General features: G+C 44.4%; 1 protein-coding gene across 7 annotated transcripts in view; it reads left to right on the top strand.

Moving 5' to 3' along the window:
- Positions 1–7,746: 7,746 nt before the first annotated feature.
- The window catches only part of NOSTRIN (nitric oxide synthase trafficking), a 55,997-nt gene continuing 45,201 nt past the window's right edge, over positions 7,747–18,542 (top strand). For 4 of the 7 annotated variants that reach the window (XM_072811452.1, XM_072811454.1, XM_072811451.1 and 1 more), the window contains exons 1-2: positions 7,776–7,916; positions 17,716–17,801. In XM_072811452.1, the coding sequence (XP_072667553.1) occupies positions 17,756–17,801 (46 nt within the window). In that variant the 5' untranslated portion in view covers positions 7,776–7,916; positions 17,716–17,755. Of the gene's footprint in view, positions 7,917–17,715; positions 17,802–18,542 lie in introns of all 7 variants that reach the window. The other 3 variants (XM_072811456.1, XM_072811453.1, XM_072811458.1) reach the window with 3 other exon arrangements.

Genomic DNA, 18,542 nt, shown 5'->3' with positions numbered 1-18,542 from the left:
TATATATGAAACTCGGACGTGCACAGTGACCATTCGCCCTAGCACACTGAATGCAAGGCTAGTTTGTGTTTATAAAGTTACTTATGACCATTTGGACTTTGATTGAAAATTAGGTATTTTTACGATGTGGAAAGTGGTAAAACACCTATTTTTGCAATTTTTAAAATATGATATAATTAATAGAAACTGAGCATAAGAGTTACCTGAGATGCTACAAATCCGGCTGGCTGTCAACAATAACAGTATCTCTATGTGCATCCCTGCTCCTGTTACAGTGTAAAACACTCATTAGCGCTTCTAAATTAGATTTTTTTTTCTCCCATCCTGAGGGTTTGGGCAAAGTTACTTTTTTTTTTTTTTTTTAATGTATGCATTAAGGCAAGGCTTTAGAAATGTATTTTTCAGCTTTGGGAAGATATGGAAATTAAGCAAACTAATCACTGAAGCAACCAGAGACTAAAAATAAAAAGTAATTTAGTCAGAACGAGATTGCTTCCACGCTGCTCTCTGAGGCCGATGGGTGGGAGTGATGTCATGTCTCGTAAATGCTGTCCGTGGTTCTCAAGTGCCTGGTACGGCAGCAAAGATAGTACTGGTCCTCAGTCGGCTCGAACAGGCCAGGGAGTAGGCTTCGTCCAGGACTCAGAATTGGGATGGCCGTGGCGAGCTATGTCAAGGTGCTTTGAAGATTGGTGCTCGGCGGCCAGCCTCTCTGCCTGACCTGGTAACCTCTAGAACCTGGCAGCCTGGCTCAGCCTTCCTGTTGGCTCTGTCATTGGGGACACAGGTCAGCTGTCCCAAGCTCAGGGGCTGTCCCTCTACATTCCCCTTGCTGTGGAAATAGTGAACATTCTCAGCAAAGTTTTCAAAACTTAGTTCATTTTAGACTTCAGGTTTCTCAAATGTATTCTTAGCATGGGGCCACCCTGATTTTATCTTTGGTTCTAAGACTCTTATCTCATCTGTTGATATATTTTTAACCAATAAATCTCCAAGAAAGTTCTCTAAGTGGCCCCTGGGGATTCTTTTGATTCCTTCTCAGTTTCCTGTTTGTCAAGGCCATTTTTAATAAGAGTGTCAGAGATTCCCAAGTGCACTGGGGCCATTTCCCATTTTAGAGTTCCTGCCCAGAAGGTCACACTTATCTTCAGCCTCAATGTTTTGAACTCCGCTTCCTGAGAACTGAAGATCTAGGGCTGCCCATCAGCAACGTTCCCTGTCTTGTCAATGGAAAGGAACTAGCTAATGAGGCCAGTTTCTCAGTATGGAATCCAGTGAAATGAAAACAAGTATTTATTGAACATTTCCTTGCTCCAGGCACTTGGTTATAAAAAGCTGGCTGAGGAATGTGGGAAGCAGAGCATTATACTAATCATTTCAATTCAATGGGATAAATGAATCAAAAGAGGTATGTGGGATGGATAATGGTATACAAAGGCGAGAGCGTAGTGTGTCTGGGAAAAATAACACTAGCTGGGCTTTGGAGAGAAATAAAAGTCAGCGAGGCCAACAAAACAAGGCTTGCTGACAACATTTTCACTTACCAGTTTTTCCTTTTTTAGAAATTAAAGTTAGCCTGTTATTCTCCTAGTGTTGTCTTATTTTGTCTCTAAAGCAGTGCATGTTGGATTTAAATTTAACATTATACAGAAAAGTATGCCAAGTAAGAGTCTTCCATAGTCTCAACTTTCAGGGATATGCTATTGTCTGTCCAGCATATATGTGTCTAGATCTTTTGTTATTATATGTGTATCAAACTAGAATCATACTTATTCTTTTGCAACCTGTCTCCTAAGTCAGTACTATAACTAAATATTTCATATTCTATGCTCAATTTTTGGTATTTTGTATCCCATTGTTTGGGTTGACCTGCAGTGGAGCGTAATAATTAAACATGGAACTGTTAGAGGTCAGATGAATTGCAGCTATACCACTACTGACTGATGACCTTGGGTAGGTCATTTAACCATCCTGTGTAACCAAAATGTGTTCTCTCTTTTACGAGCGATAGAGAGAAACTATACCAAGTGAGTTGTCACAAAGAGGAAACTTTATTTGCAGCCAATAAGGAGATGAGGGAATAACTTCCAAAGCCATGACTCCCTGAACAAGGGTGAATGGGTTCCTATACACAAGCAGGCATAAGGTAGCATGTGCGCTTTAAGGAACATTGTACGTTATGTAAATGAGGCTTGTGCTCCTCCTTGGGCAGAGTTTTTAGTATAACATTGAGATAAAGGTACTGTCGGTCATCCCAGAGGTCACCCCATGGTTCATCTGCACACCCAAGAATTGGGGGTTTAGCTCAAACTGGTCCAGGTGGTCCGGGCCACCAGAGCTCTTCCTCTCGCAGTCGTTATTGCTTAAGAGGTAGTTTCAGTTTCCCTTCTGGGATGTTACACCTATAGGGTCCTTTCTCCAAGTTAAGAGATAAGCTGGAGGAATGCCTGGGTGGCTCAGCCAGTTGAATATCTGCCTTCTGCCCAGGGCGTGATCCTGGAGACTCGGGATCAAGTCCCACATCGGGGTCCCTGCATGGAGCCTGCTTCTCCCTCTGCCTGTGTCTCTGCCTCTCTCTCTCTCTGTGTCTATCATGAATAAATAAATAAAATCTTAAAAAAAAAGAGAGAGAGAGAGATAAGCTGGAAGGAAGAGCTTAAGGGAAGATGTGGGACAAAAGTGGGGGGGTACAAGCAGGTCAGCAGTAAGGTCAGATCTTGGGGTTTAGCTGGTAACATCTATGCCTCGGTGTCCATGTATGTATTATAAGGATGAAAAGAATACAGATCTATCTCATATGATTGTCATGGTGATTAAATAAGTTAATATGATAAAGCAGTTAGAATAGCACTTGACAGATGGTAAATCCTCTAAATGTGAGCTCATATTCCCATAAAGTATTTGACCAGGTTGTGATATTGTTTAACGAATTTTTTATTGAAGTACAGTTCACACACAATGTTACATTAGTTTTAGGTGTACAACATACTGATTCAACAAGTTTATATGATATGCCCTGCTCTCCACAAGTGTAGCTACCAGCTGTCACCCTACATGGCTATTATAATGCCATTGTCTATCTTCCCTATGCTGTGCCTTTCATCCTTGTGACCTATACCTATTCATGCCATAACTGGAAGCCTGTACTTCCCATTCCCCTTCCCTTCCTGTATTTATGGGTCTTCTGCCTTTTTTTGTTCTTTCATTTGTTCTGTCTTTTAGGTTCTACCTATAGGTGAAATCATATAATATTTGTCTTTTTAATCTGACTTATTTCATTTAGCATGTTGTTGCAAATGGCAAGATCTCATTCTTTTTTATGGCTAATATTCCACTGTGTGTGTGTGCGTGTGTGTACACCACATCTTCTTCATCCATTCATCTATTGGTGGACACGGGTTGCTCTCATATTTTGGCTATTGTAAATAAAGCTATATTGAGCATAGGGGAGCATATATCTTTTTGAATTAGTGTTTTGATTTGGGTAAACACCTAGTAGGAAATCACTGGATCACTTGGTATTTCTATTTTTAATTTTTGGAGGAACCTTATACTTTTTACCACAGTGGCTGCACTGGTCCCTCCTGATGGATGTTTGTGCCATTTCCAATTCCTTACATGCCAAAGCATTTTTTTAAAGATTTTATTTATTTATTCACAAGAGACACAGAGAGAGGCAGAGACACAGGCAGAGGGAGAAACAGGCTCCCTGCAAGGAGCCAGATGTGGGACTCGATCCTGGGTCCCAGGACCATGCCCCAGGCCAAAGGCAGCACTAAACCGCCGAGCCATGGGGGCTGCCCACATGCTTTGGCTTCTAAAGAAACTTTTAAGGCAAGTTATGAATTGCCCTTACCCTCTATTACATTTGAGCCCCTGTTTCTGAATTACCAATGCCCAACAACTGCTTATAAGCAGTTAACAAATGTGGGATCCCTGGGTGGCTCAGCGATTTGGCGCCTGCCTTTGGCCCAGGGTGTGATCCTGGAGTCCCGGGATCGAGTCCTACGTCGGGCTCCGGGAATAGAGCCTGCTTCTCCCTCCTCTTGTGTCTCTGCCTCTCTCTGTCTCTATGTCTATCATGAATAAGTAAATAAAAAAATCTTAAAAAGCAAACAAACAAATGTTACTCGTGTTGTTGACTCCCCTTGGAGACAGTGCAAAATGGGTTGAGTGGGGTACAGTGGAGTGGCTTCCAGGCTTGACCCAAGGGAGTCCACTGCAGGTTTTCTCTCTGCAGAGATGCCATGCCAGGCATGTGAATGCTCAGTGGAGGAGGGAAAGGAAGCAGGAAGATTAGCATCAGAGGTGTCAGTCAGGAAGGGAGTCAGGCTGGAGGACTGGGCTGGAAAGAAGCCGGAGAATATGTGTAATCCAGAGACAAACCTGAGGACAAAGAACTTAAAAGGATGCCTTGGGAACCAAATATTTTAGTACCTTCCATGAGATGCTTTGCTGTATATAGTTCTCATGGACCTAAAGATACAGAGTTATGTTAATTTTGATGGGAGCTGAGGACAGGCCACCCCAGGATGAGCCACTTGACAGGAAGATGATTTTGAGTTAAAAAGCAATCAAAACCCAGCAGATTCAGGAAAAGCTCTTTAACCTTCCCCCACAATTGCCTCAAAGAATCTAGGTAGAGGACCCGCTCTAGGAAGAAAGCCATCGCCATAGATGACTGCATTATGATATGAACAAGGGATGGTAGACAGGAAGGAGCCTAATAAGCCCTGTTTGTTTGAAGTGTTCTCTGTTTCACTCTTCCTGAGCGGCCCAGCAAACATTGATTTTCCAAACATTTACTCTTTTTTATTCTTTTTTTCTTAAAAAAATGATTTTATTTATTTATTCATGAGAGACACAGGCAGAGGGAGAAGCAGGCTCCATGCAGGGAGCCCGATGTGGGACTTGAACCTGGGACCCCAGGATCACGCCCTGGGCCGAAGGCAGACGCTCAACCATTGAGCCACCCAGGCATCCCAGGTATGCTACTATTAAATTTGATTTTCTCCTGTTATCCTGTCTCATGTCAGTGTGACTCTTAGTGCAACTAGAAGGACTTTGAAGGGGGCAGAAATGCTTCCTCCCCCATAATATTAATTCCAAAACTACAAGGCTCTTCTCCCTCGTGCTCGCACAGGAACTCAGCTCCTTCCTCCTGGTCTCCCTGGACCATTTCTGGGGGTCAGGAGCCCCACTCAGAGGTGCAGAGACAGATGTCCTCACTCCCAGGTGCCTCACCAGTCATAGCCTCGGGTGCTGGAGACACCATAGAGAACCTACTGGGCTACTTGGTCCTCCCCCCTACCCCCCGCCCCAGGGTGAGCGTGGGAGGGAAGAATGAATCTCCAAGTCTGTGTCCAGAGTCCTTAGAGAATTAACTCTTTATTTCTCTCCAACTCAAGCTCTGCTGGAGTCCCAAACATGTTCCCTGAGGCTGAACTGGGGAAAGGGAGAGGATGACCAATATCAGCCATGTCCTCCACTGTCTTTTCTATTTTATCTTCTTAGTCATTCAAGAATAAATGTTGACCGACCATCCTGGCGAATTTAATGTGAACCTAATCCCAATTCGCTGCCTCTTCTATATCCAGGGGTGGACCTCCCCCACCTCCATGCCTCTGGGGTGCCTGTGACTGGCTTTGGAGAGCCGGGTATGGCTGAAGGGATGATGTGGCAGTCCTAAGCCTGCACCTCCCAAAGCCTTGGGTGCTGTCACTCACTCACGGCTCCTCAGCAGGCCCTGTGAACAGTCCAGGTTCAACGACCGGGCTGAAGAGAAATTGCCTCAACCCACAGCCAACCACCTGCCCAGCAGAACCCCGAGGAGCTATACGCTGCCAGGCCCAGCCAAGAGCAACAGGGCGTGTGGATGACCTGCTTTCACGTGAGCGCTACCAGGGAGACCAGAAGAACCGCTCAGCTAAACCACAGACTTGTAAACTAAGGAAGGTCTCTGCCGTTTGAAGCCACTGGGTCTTCTGTTTGTTACACGGCATCATTGTGACAACAGGTAACTGATACAATCCTTTCTACCCTCTAAATCTGTATCTATTATCTATATCTATATCTATTATTTTTTCCAGATTCAAACACCTCTCTGAAAAGCTCAACAAATAGCCAAACTAGTTAAGTCTAGATTCATCCCAAACACCCTGCTGCCTGCCATTACAACAGTCGTGAAAAGGCTACTGTGGCAAGAAGATAGCTTAGCAGGTGTCCAGGAAGCCGAAGGGAACGCTGGTCAGCCTGCGGGGAGAAACACACGTGAGCAGTGTGGGGGCCACAACCCCCTACCCATCTTTGAAAGGGCCACAGAGGTCCCAGGAAGCGTGGTGTGATGGCGTTTCTTGTGCAAACCAGCAAGGGAGGCCAGTCTCCCCATTTGGGACCAAGTGGTGGCTGAAATGAGACCGAGGGCCTCTGGAATCAGAAGGAAGATGCTGAGCTGCCCCAGGCCCTGGGACCAAGGCTCCAGCCCAGTTTGTCTGCAGTCTCTGGTGGCAGGGAAGCCCTCCCATGGGAATCCGAATGACACATTAACTTCAGCGGACACCCTGTCTCTACGCGGCTTTCAGAACGCCGGCTTGCTTATCAGATTCTAGCCCCTGGCTGCTGCTGCTCAGTGTTGGACCCTCCAGTGGTAACCTTCCCTGGGAGAAGCTAAGAGGAGAGCCTTGCTCAGTGTGCGGGTCGTGGCACCGGACCACGGACTGCTCCTCTCTGACTGCAGGGCAGCTTCTCTTTCCTCTGTGACCCCTTCCTCTTCATTCCGATTTGAATGGAGCCTGCATACCTAGGGAGGATGATCAGACTTTGCCCCCTCCCCAGGCAGCTCTAGCATGTTCCACAGGGCTCTCCTGGTGGAGCTCCTTTCGGACCCGGGGCCTGGGGGTCATAGGAACGCTGCCCCCATTCCAGCAAATGGCCACCGAAAGGCAACAGGCCGTCAGCTGGAAATCTGAGGATTGACAGCTGGGTGCAGAGAAAGCAATAAATGACCAGTTGCTGATTGTTGATTTCTAGCTCTGTTTACCCTTTTGAGTAATAATTAAAAAAAAAAAAAGTAAAGGTGAACATAGGAAAATCCTTCCTAACTTCATAGTTTAGCCTCTTGGGTTGGGAGTGAGGGTTGAGTTGAGTTAGGCCCTGTGAAGTGGTCAGTGTGTACCTGGCTCTCTGATGGACTCTTCTAGACATTTTCGCACTCCAGTCATAGTTCTGTGGGTGTGGCCCTAATTGTTTAGTACCTGACCCTGGGGTGATTTGTTGTGGGGGTGGGGGTGGGGGGGGTGGAATATTGACTCTGTGTGAGGGTTAGATAAAGTTGGTGGTTGGGGGTCTGAGCTCAGGATTGGTCAGTTTGCATATCAAAGTCACGCTCACAGGCCAGTTGTTTGCTATCTCCAGGAATTGGCTAACTGTAGGGAGGGCGGTCCCTGCCCAGGTCTGAAAGGCCCGCACATGCCAAAGCATCGTGAAATACGGAAAATTTAAAAATGTGGTAAATACAGCAGGCCGGGAAAGCATGCTTCCTCCTATCTACCCCGAACACTCGAATTATTGGGACACTTGATGGCTTCTGGGCCTTCTCGAGAGGTCACACAGTGTAGGACTCGAATATTCTGTGCTCTAAGTATTTACAGAAGTCACTCTCAGCATCTCAGTCCAGCTCTCTTGACCCAGAGCAGTTCTTTGCTTTTTCAGGAAACAAACGGGATGAAAGTCCAGGGCTGGGACTTCCTCCTCAGGGTGTTTGACAAGGACTGACGTTCTCTAGGCCCTTTGCATACGGGAAACCCAGGACACACCCAACCTTGATTGTAGTTTCTTGAGTGCTGAATGCTGGAACGTAAGTAAAAGGACAGAAGGACAAACGTTCCAATATGAGGGACCCACTGGCAGATTGCTCGGTGAGTAGCTCAGTGTGGTTTTGCGCCTGTGGTGAGAGGGTGGCCTCAGAGGGGAGGTTTGTATATTAATGGGTTTTAACTTAAGAAATTTGAGACATTCGGCAAACATGTTTAGACATTGGCTGTGATACAAAAGTCTTGTGGCTTTTCTTCGGTTTGATTTAAAACAATCCTTTCTAGCAAATGACAGGGCTGGTTAATTGTCATCTTTTATTCTCATGTTGTTGGAAAAACTTCCAGTGGGTATAGCATCATACTTGCTTGCAGATGGTGGCTGTTTGGAAAACATTCTTAAGATATACACCAATGGTGCCAACATCGTGTGTAGAGTGGCGACACAAATACTCAGATCCTGCAGCCAATTTGGGGCTCTGAGAATGAAATGAGGGTGGAAGCTTTTGGCTTATTTCCCCATGTCATTTAGAGTCAAGAATTGCAAAGCCTGGGCAGCCCGGGTGCCTCAGCGGTTTAGCGCCTGCCTTAGGCCCAGGGTGTGATCCTGGAGTCCCGGGATCGAGTCCCACATCGGGCTCCCTGCATGGAGCCTGCTTCTCCCTCTGCCTGTGTCTCCACCTCTCTCTCTCCTCTCTGTATTCTCATGAATAAATAAATAAAATCTTATTTAAAAAAAAAAAGAAAAAAAGGATTGCAAAGCCTGTAAGTGGAAGGACGGGTCCCCCACTCTGCCTGGCATATAGTGGTTCTCAGACAAGTTTACTAACATGTTTGTTTAGTCCTGGGGGTATTACCCAAAACAGAAGATTGGTCAAAAATCCAGAGATAGTGTGTGAGGTTAACAGCAATAGTAGAGATGAAATTTAGGAAAGAAGGAGCAATTAAAGCGTGTGGGGGTGTATCTACTGTAGACATCAAATAGTCGATCGTCAGTGTGTTATGTTAGCCCAGGAAAGTGTGGCAAAAAACTAAAATCGGTGACATCGGAAGCAAGGATTTGCATTCATCCCTCAAGTGTTTTATTAAAAAAAACAAAACAAAAACACCCAACAATAACAAACTGTGGAGAAACATAAATGAGGGCTGCAATAAAGCCATAAAGAAGAAGAGCGACAGAGAATTATTAGTTTCATTTTTGTGTATATAATGTACAAAGCACAGGTTTAGAGAAGGTGGAGCTGTAAGTGCCACCCCACAAAATGGAGTTCATGAATCACATGAGCTAAATGAGATGAAGGCAGAATGGCTACTATTATTAATAATGACGATAAAATAGCAGGTTCTGTCTACTTTTTTGAAATACAAAAGTAAATATGTGTCTGATGCAAAAACAAATTCCAACAATATAGCTGTATATAGATTTTAAGGCTGAAAATTCTCCCCTTTAATTTCCTCCATCCCAATCTTCTCTCCACTGGTAAGAACAGATAATTTTTTTTAAGTCTCTATTGTTCGTGTATTTGCTGTTTATTTTTCTCTCTTTGCATTTGCCGCCTTACCAAGTGTTAACCCCTCTGCCCTCTTCCCACTGATACTTTGATGACGTATTTTTGCATAAGGGTGGTTGAGTCAGGGGTGGGGTAAGTGGAGGCAACAACTGGGCTCCAACCGGCACCAAAGAAGAAAGTCAAGACCATGTGAAGAGTGAGATAGAAGAGAGAGAAACTGGGATCCGGTTAACAACAACAACAACAACTAGTCGCCTAATGTCCTTTTCAAAGGCTGCCTTCAGACCAGGGTCAGCAGATCTGATTCCATCTGAGCAGCCCCCAAGATAACCCATCACCACATGCATGGGTCAGCCTTGTGGTCCCTCTATTTTTTTTTTTTTTTTAAGATTTTATTTATTTAATCATGAGAGACACACAGAGAGAGGCAGAGACACAGGCAGAGGGAGAAGCAGGCTCCATGCAGGGAGCCCAACGTGGGACTCGATCCCGGGTCTCCAGGATCAGGCCCTGGACTGAAGGCAGACGCTCAACCGCTGAGCCACCAGGTGCCCCTCATGCGGCCTCCCTAGGGATCTGAGGGGTTCTTTCCCCTCGGCTGAGCATCTCCGCGAGGACTCCTTGCCCACAGCTTGAAGGTTCTCTCTCTGGGCCCAGACCCATGGAAGGTGGTGTGGGAGTCCAGAGGAGGCCGATATCCCTTCAGCCAGGGTTTCTAAATCCTCTAAACTCCTGGAATCTTTGTTTATTTGCGATTGTTTCATTTTCAAGGGTTCACGTTGATTTCCTGGGGCAGTTCTAGCTTGTGCTGGGGAATAATGTAGGAAGATGAAGCTGCAGTTTGGCAACAGAATAAAACCAAGGAATTGGCTGCCCATGAATGCTTCCTGAACCCTGGGGGGTTTCGGGGGAAACCGCAAAGAACCCCAAGCTTTAACCACCGGCAAGATGTCCCATTCCCTCCCCGGGGCTGCACGAACAGCATTCGTGAAGCCGAGCTTAGCTACAGCTTAGCCGAGCTGCTTGTGTCTCTGCCTCTCTCTCGGCCCCACGGATCCATGTATGGAAATCCGTGGTTACCTGAAATTCAATGGGAAAAACACGGCCTCTTTGTTTCTACTAACTTCTAACTGAAAGTTAAAATTTACTTCAGAGGCACCTGGGAGGCTCAGTCTGTTAAGCATCTGCCTCGGGCTCAGGTTGGGATCCCTGGGTCCTGGGATGGGCCTTAGGCCTTAAGTCCATGCTCAGTCCCTCCCCTTGTGCCCCCACCTCCCCTGCAATCAGAAAAAAAAAAAAAAGAAATTTAGAATGTACTTCAATTCTGAATATTTATTTATTTATTTATTTATTAATATATATAATATAAATTGGTTTTTAATGGGTTTTAACTTAAGTTAAATGGCTTTAGCTTAAATGGGTTTTAACTTAATTCACAACCTTAGGCTCAGGTTGTGACCCCTGGGGTCCTGGGATCGAGTCCTGCATCAAGCTCCCTGCAGGAAGCCTGCATCTCTCTCTGCCTCTGTCTCTGTGTCTCTCATGAATAAATAAATAAAATCTTAAAAAAAAAAAAAAAACACTATGAGGATATCACTGTCCAAAAACTCTCCATACTGCCATCTAGAATAGAAATGAACTTTTCTGGAACAACTGAATTTAATTTTAATTATTCAAATTGTAGAAAATCAGAAAGAACAGCTAATCCAGGGTTGATACACTGCATTTTATATTGTTTAGAAGTTATCTAATTATTCCACATGCCCGTTACTTTGATTGATACATTTTTGGTGATGACAACATTTATACAACAGATTTTGCTTACAAATGTTGGGCAGAAATATTTTTTTAAAGACCGAATGGGAAATGCCTGTGTGTACCAGTTTTCTTTGTGAACAGTTTTTTTAGGGGCTCAGAAATGTCCCAAATATTCCACCACTAGCCTGAGCTCCCTTTATCAGGGAAAAAATACGTAACTTTTTTCCTAGGAATTAATGAGACCCAGGAGAGACAGCGTGTTAATAAAAATGCATATGGAGATGTAAGATCAATAGTAGGTTCTTTTCCTGGAATGAATATGCGTAAAGGATGGGTACTTTGAAAATTCAATGGGTGGGGAAAGAACACCAAAAATTCACCTTCTATAGGATTTTGACTAGAGAAAACACTTCTTGTGCTGGTTGATGACATTAGGAAGCCATTTGTACTGATTATAACACTTAAAGGTAACTATTATTCTGAGTAAACTTAGTGCAATTATACTGATTAGCTATTTATAGCTAATTTATAGCTATATATTAATAAATGTATAGCTATATATTTATTAATAAATAAATATATGCATTTCTGATGGCTTCTCTAATTGATTGGCTAACCTAATATTTCTTTTTTTTATTTTTATTTTTTATTTATTTATGATAGTCACAGAGAGAGAGAGAGAGGCAGAGACACAGGCAGAGGGAGAAGCAGGCTCCATGCACCGGGAGCCCGATGTGGGATTTGATCCCGGGTCTCCAGGATCGCGCCCTGTGCCAAAGGCAGGCGCCAAACCGCTGCGCCACCCAGGGATCCTTTTTTATTTATTTTATTTTTTTAATTTATTTATAACCTAATATTTCTAATCATGGTTCTGTCCTTAATTAATGAAGTTACTTTCAGCTCTTTGGCTGCTTAAGTATAAAATAAAGGGATTAGACTTTATTGGCTTTCAAGCTGTGATCCATGGAATCCCTTCAGTGGCCTTTCTGGTAAATGAGAATGGGTTGGGAAGGAGAGGTAGGATAGCAAAGGGGAAGCCAAAGCCAAGGTCAAGAGATTCATCACCTCAAAGTAGATATGTTCCAAAATTTTCTGATCACCACACGCGCGCGCGCACACACACAGGCACACAAGACTGTGCTGGTTCTGCTTTGATATTTATGCAAGTCTGCTTTCCACAGATTTTGTCTTTAAGTCTGAGTAGATGGTACATGATGAAGGGTACAGAATCACTCTTTGTAAAGAAGGGATTATGTGGGCAGCCCGGCGGGTGGCTCAGCGGTTTAGTGCCGCCTTTGGCCCAGGGCGTGATCCTGGAGACCCGGGATCAAGTCCCATGTCGGGCTCCCTGCAAGGAGCCTGCTTCTCCCTCTGCCTGAGTCTCTGCTTCTCCCTCTGTCTCTGTGTCTCTCATGAATAAATAAATAAAATCTTTAAAGAAAAAAAGAGAGGGTTATGCTGCACTAATGGGAGTATTCTTGGCAACTCTTTTATTTACCAATGTCACCTTTATCTCAGGGTAGATCAGGGTTTGTCGAGGAGTGTCTGGTACACGGCACATGGGGTCAAAGATAAAGATTTTTCTCCATTGCTGTAATAAGAACATCCTGCTGTCATCCGATTACTAAGTTAACAACAACATAATGTATTGAGGAGTCCTGGACTAGTGTGTGCTTCGGGCACCCTGGTGGATGGGTTATGGGTGTACTTGAGACATGAATCTTGGCAAGATATGGCTGGGGGGCAGAGATCACAGGCCAGGTCCTCTGCCTTGAACAACTTTGTCCATTTACCACATACTGAACCAGTACAAATATCATTATTTTTAATTATTATTTTATTTTTAAAAATATTTATTTATTTATTTAAAGGAGAGAGAGGGCAGCCCGGGTGGCTCAGCAGTTTAGCGTCACCTTCGGCCCAGGGCGTGATCCTGGGGTCCTGAGGTCGAGTCCCCTGTCGGGCTCACAGCATGGAGCCTGCTTCTCCCTCTGCTTGTGTCTCTGCCTCTCTCTCTTTCTGTGTCTCTCATGAATAAATAAAGAAGATCTTAAAAAAAATTTTTAAATTAAAAAGAGAGTGTGTGTGTGCAGGGGCAGGAGCAGAGGGAGAGGAAGAACGTCTTAAGCAGACTCCATGCTGAGCATGGAGCCCAATGAGGGGCTTGACCTCAAGACCCTGAAATTACAACCTGAGCCAAAACCAAGAGTCTGATGCTTAACTGACTGAGCCACCCAGGTGCCCCCAAATATGATTTTCTAGGTGTGCCATGATGTGAAAACGTTAGGAAGTACCAGTCTGTTAAGTAACAGGAAATCGTCTTCCAGGGTCAATTGAAGCATAAGCTGTGCCTTGTTTGAGCAGCCTCTTGCTTTAAAAAGTTGAGTTTGAATTACAGGGGAAAAACAGGGACTCTCCATTTTCTCACAGAAGACAGGGACTCTCCATTTTCTCCCAAGGTCTCCAACTCCCCCCAAAACAACTGAGTTTTGGATCAATAGCTTAAAAACTTTCAGGGCTGCCTGGCCTCCTAGTGCAAGTTCCCCGGATATAGTATTTTAAAAACATGTCTTGGAGAGTTTTGATGACTTGATAAATTTGAGAAATGCAGCAGCCCCTGCAGCCGAGCACATAGAAAAATTCTCGACTGATTCTGCTCATTTCCACCTTCATTCACTAGGGGCAAGATTTCCCCTCCAAGCCCCCATCCTCACACATGGGGTCTGAGAAACCCTATTCTTTCCCAGGACTTCTGGATGCAGACTCTGCAGGTGATGGTGCTGGTGTGGGCCCATCCCCTAGGACAGCTCAGCTCAGAGTCCCTTCCCTGAGCTCCTGGCTCTCTTGATGGGAGGTTCTTCTCACTCCTCTCTGAAACCTCCAGAATCCTCTAATCTATGTCTCTGCTTTGTCTTCCCCCAGCCCCAGCCCCAGCCCCAGCCTCATAGTGTTTCAGAGCAGGAGAGCTCACTCTGCAAGCATGCATTTGAATCTTTCTCTGTGGGACATGGTCCCCTGGTGTTTTTGTTGGGTCTTTGTTTCTGCTTTGATGTGGACATTACATAGGAGAGCAAAGCAGATAGGACATTACATTAAAAAAAAAAAACCTCACAATTTAATACTGTGAGATATTTCTGAATAAATCAAATAGGAAAGCTATAGGACTTATGAAGAACATCATAAAATTTTATTGAACATAAAATAAGATTTGAACACATGAAAAGACTTACTATGCCCTTGGATGGAAGTCTAAATACCATAAAAAAGTCAATTTCCTCAAATGATATATTTGTAATGCAATTCCAATTAGGATCCCAACGGGGATTTTTAAAAAATGTAATTAGATAAATCTTCATGGGGAAGAATAAGTGCCCAAGTATAGCCAAAGAAATTATGAAAAGGAAAAAACAGTCGTTAAAAGAGAAAGCAGAAGCAAAGTGTTAAATATCTCTATAACTCAGGTAGTGAGTTCATAATGGGTATCATTATTATTATCTGCATCATTATTGTTTTATGAAACATAAAAATGTTTCATAATTTAAAATAAAAAGTTAAAAGACTGTGTATGAGTTAGAGCTATGTTCAGCTGCACATTTTAAAACCCAAAAATAAGAGTGGCTTTTAAAAACCTCTCTTACTGTATTTCTCTCACACATAAATTAAGTCTAAGAGTAGAGAGCTGAGGGGCTTGTGTGGTGGTCCCCAGGGCCATCAGGGACCCAGGCTCTTTTTCTCTTTCTGTTCTACCATCTTAGCACATGACATCTATCCTCAAGATCGCCTTATGGCATCAGCCATTGTTTTTCTTTCTTTCTTTCTTTCTTTCTTTCTTTCTTTCTTTCTTTCTTTCTTTCTTTCCTTCCTTCCTTCCTTCCTTCCTTCCTTCCTTCCTTCCTTCCTTCTTTCTTTCTTTCTTTCTTTCCTTCCTTCCTTCCTTCCTTCCTTCCTTCCTTCCTTCCTTTTCTTCTTCTTCTTCTTCTTCTTCTTCTTCTTCTTCTTCTTCTTCTTCTTCTCCTTTCTTTTAAATTTAAATTCAGTTTAATTAGCACACACCATTATTAGTTTCAGAGGTAGAATTCAGTGGTTCGTCAGCTGCATATAACACCCAGTGCTCATTACTTCAAATGCCCTCCTTAATGCCATCACCCAGTCACCCCATCCCCCTACCCACTGCCCCTCCAGCAACCCTCAGTTTGTTTCTTATAGTTAAGAGTCTCTTATGGTTTGCCTCCCTTTCTGAAAGCTTTTGCCTTATTTTATTTTTTCCTTCCTGTTCCTCACGTTCAGCTGCTTTGTTTCTTAAATCCCATATATGAGTGAGATCATATGGTAATTGTCTTTCTCTGACTGACTTACTTTGTTTAGCATAATACCCCCTAGCTCCATCCACACCGTTGCAAATGGTAAGAGTTCATTCTTTCTGATGGCTGAGTAGTAGTCCGTGGCATAGATACACCACATCTTTATCCGTCCATCCGTCGATGCGCATCTGGGCTCTTCCCATGTTTAGGCTGCTGTGGACACTGTTGCCATACACACCGGGGCAGCCATCGTTTCTAAGTTCAGGTGTCAGGAAAGAGGAGGAAGGAGACTTCACTGAAATCCCACACAAAACTCTCACCCATGTTTCTTTGGGAAGCATTTAGTTCCATGGCTACACCTAAGGGAGAGACACTGAGAAATCACTTTATTCCAGGGGCATGTGCCCAGCTACACATTTACCTATATTTTTCTCATGATACCTCTGTGTGACTTGTGGGACGTTATTTGGTGGTGTGGGAAGAAAACAAAAGCTTCAGGAGGAACTCCATTCAGTGAGAATATGTGGGCAACAGAGGAGCAAACAAAAAAGCTAAACCATTTTAAGGTGCTCGCTTAAACTTTCCCATTGTACCTGAAAGGGGAGGAAGGAGGCCTTGTAACATCCTATCATTCATCTGCCGAGTTATTTGTATGGCTTGGTTGTCAAATAGTGATTTCACTCTCATAACTCAAGAGAATCCTTTCCTCATGACAGCCTCACTCTAGGTATGTTTTGCTGGCTCTGCAGAGAGCTTTACACTTTGTAAATTGTTTGCTACAATTGTTTGTAGAAACTCATGTTTCAGATGCCAATCCCTGTTTCAGCTTAACCCTTACTATGTGGCCTGTGGGCCCAGAGCTGTTGGAACAGCGTCTCCCCATCTGGCCGCCCCCACCCCACCCCACACCCCCTCACTCTCGGGTGCTGACAGGAGCCTGCAGTCACACGACGTTGCAGACCTCGCTTCTGGAGTTAACCATGTCTTTATAAAGAGCTTTGCTCCCTGACCACAGTTGAGCCCAAGGCAGTTTCGTAGAAGCTGTTTACTGCTCCTGTGTGTCTACCAGAACCTGCCCTGGCCTTCTGTGCTAAGTTCAGGGGAGAGTAAAACCACCGCATAAAGATGAAAGAACTTGGTCTCTAGAGGACTGTGTTTCTAATATCCCAGGTATCGGTTCTTTCCAGCCCTGAAGGGAGGGACCAGGTCAGGTCATTTCGTGACGTCCTTTCCTCCTCCATGGCCCCATGTCCTCTGTTTGCTACTCTGCTAGCACCACACCCCGGGTCCTGCTGTGACAGCTGAAGGTCACCTCGGCCCTGAGGATTCTCCTGTGTGACCCTGCAGGCTGCGTAGTAGTGCTTACCGAGTGTGAGCTCTCAGCGCCGTGCCCAGCTGAGTGCCCCTGAGTGCTGGAACACGCTCGAGCAGAGAGCTATGGCACGCACTTGTTTCATAGGGAACTTTCATCCTCTTCTGCAAATTTTCATTTTTAAAAATGCAATGAGATACCATATGTCCCAGATGGAAACTCTGAGGGAGTGCGCTGGGGACTGTCCCACCACCTGACTTGGCTGCTCTGTGTCAGGAAAGCTGTGAATTCATTCACATTTAGTCTCTCCATTTGAACACTTAAAACCTATTGTCATCAATGCTACCTTTACGAGTAGAACTTTGAGAGTGACCTTGTGGAGCGCTACATCAAGTGACAAAATCTTCTCCTTGGAATTCTTGTGTCTGTAGACTAAATTCATATAGAAATGAATTTCTAGAGGCTTAGTCATACACATATAAAAGTTTCCTGCAACAAAAATGTTCAACTCATAGCTATAACATTCTCATTACTAGAGTTAGATGAGATACAGGGGGACCGGGACACAGTTTACTAACAAGCTATTCACTTACATCTTCGTATCTCAGCCCCAAAACACATTCACTTGAGTGAGTTTGGGGTCTGACACTGAGGAATATTATTGTGAAGCTTTGGGGGGGCGGGGAGGCAGAAAATGATTACTCTGCGTACGTATTTCAGAATGTACTTTTAACCATTCTGGGAACAATGGAAGTGACAGGAAATCAAACTTCAAAATCACCCCACTGCTGAGTCATTGGGGAGAAACAGACAGACTAGCTTTATTTTTGAGAAGTTCTCCAGGATATTTCATATCCAGGCAGAAGAGACTTAATCTTTATTTTAGGAGCTCCTCCAAAAGGCATGCATCCCCGTAGCTGCACGATCATTTACAGTGACAGGCATCATTACGGAGCAGTCTGAATTCATAGGAGTTCTATCTTCGGAGGTGCTCATAACCCTTGTGTACCTCTTTTCTCTTTCAGTATAATAAGGTGTACAAGAACCTAAAGGAGTTTTCTCAAAATGGAGAGAATTTCTGCAAGCAGGTCACATCCATTCTTCAGCAAAGGTACAAAAAAAAAAAGCATTTGCAATAAACAGTTCATACTCTTTAGTTGCAGCTAGCGATGTGACTGGAGGAGTGATTACAAGCTGTCCTACCTTCCAGAACTCGGTGTTATATTCTGGTACTTGAGAGACTGATTTGAAGGGTGATTCTCCACTATTGCACATTTATCATTTGGGTACCACAAAAATCAGGAAACAACAGGAAGTAATTCTGCTTGGGAGGGCTCAGTCAAGTCTCTTCTGATGTCTCAGACTGAGTTTATCACCCACTCCTGGGGCGCTCCGTGGTGCCTAATGTGCACGCCACTGTTGTGCTTCCCACAGGGATGGCAGGTATGAGTTGACGTTTCTGTCTCCCCTGCAAGGGCAGGGGCTATGTCTTGCTCTTCTTTGTGTCCTGAGTGTTTAGAGTCTGGGCTTTTGACTCCCTCCATAAATGTCTGATGAATGAAAAGTGACCATTTGCAGTATCACCTTGTCTCAATACTGGGTGTGATCATGCCTCAAGGTGGTGACTAGGCTACAATGAGTGCCCTTAACTCAGTCAAGAAAGTTACAGAAGTTCCTGCTTAGGGCCGGCTGGGTGGCTCAGTCAGTTGGGCATCTGCCTTCGGCTTACGTCATTTGGGGACCTGGGATCAAGCTCCACATCTGGCTCCCTGCTCGGTAGGGAGCCTGTTTTTCCCTCTCCCTGCCTTGCTCTGTCTGCTTGTGTGCTCACTTTCTGTGTCAAATCAATAAA

Source organism: Canis lupus, chromosome 34 (assembly GCF_048164855.1).
Source record: "Canis lupus baileyi chromosome 34, mCanLup2.hap1, whole genome shotgun sequence".
In the NCBI taxonomy this organism is placed as follows: Eukaryota; Metazoa; Chordata; class Mammalia; order Carnivora; family Canidae; genus Canis; species Canis lupus.
Note: the sequence above shows the minus strand (reverse complement) of the source record. Positions and strands in the feature narration are given on the sequence as shown.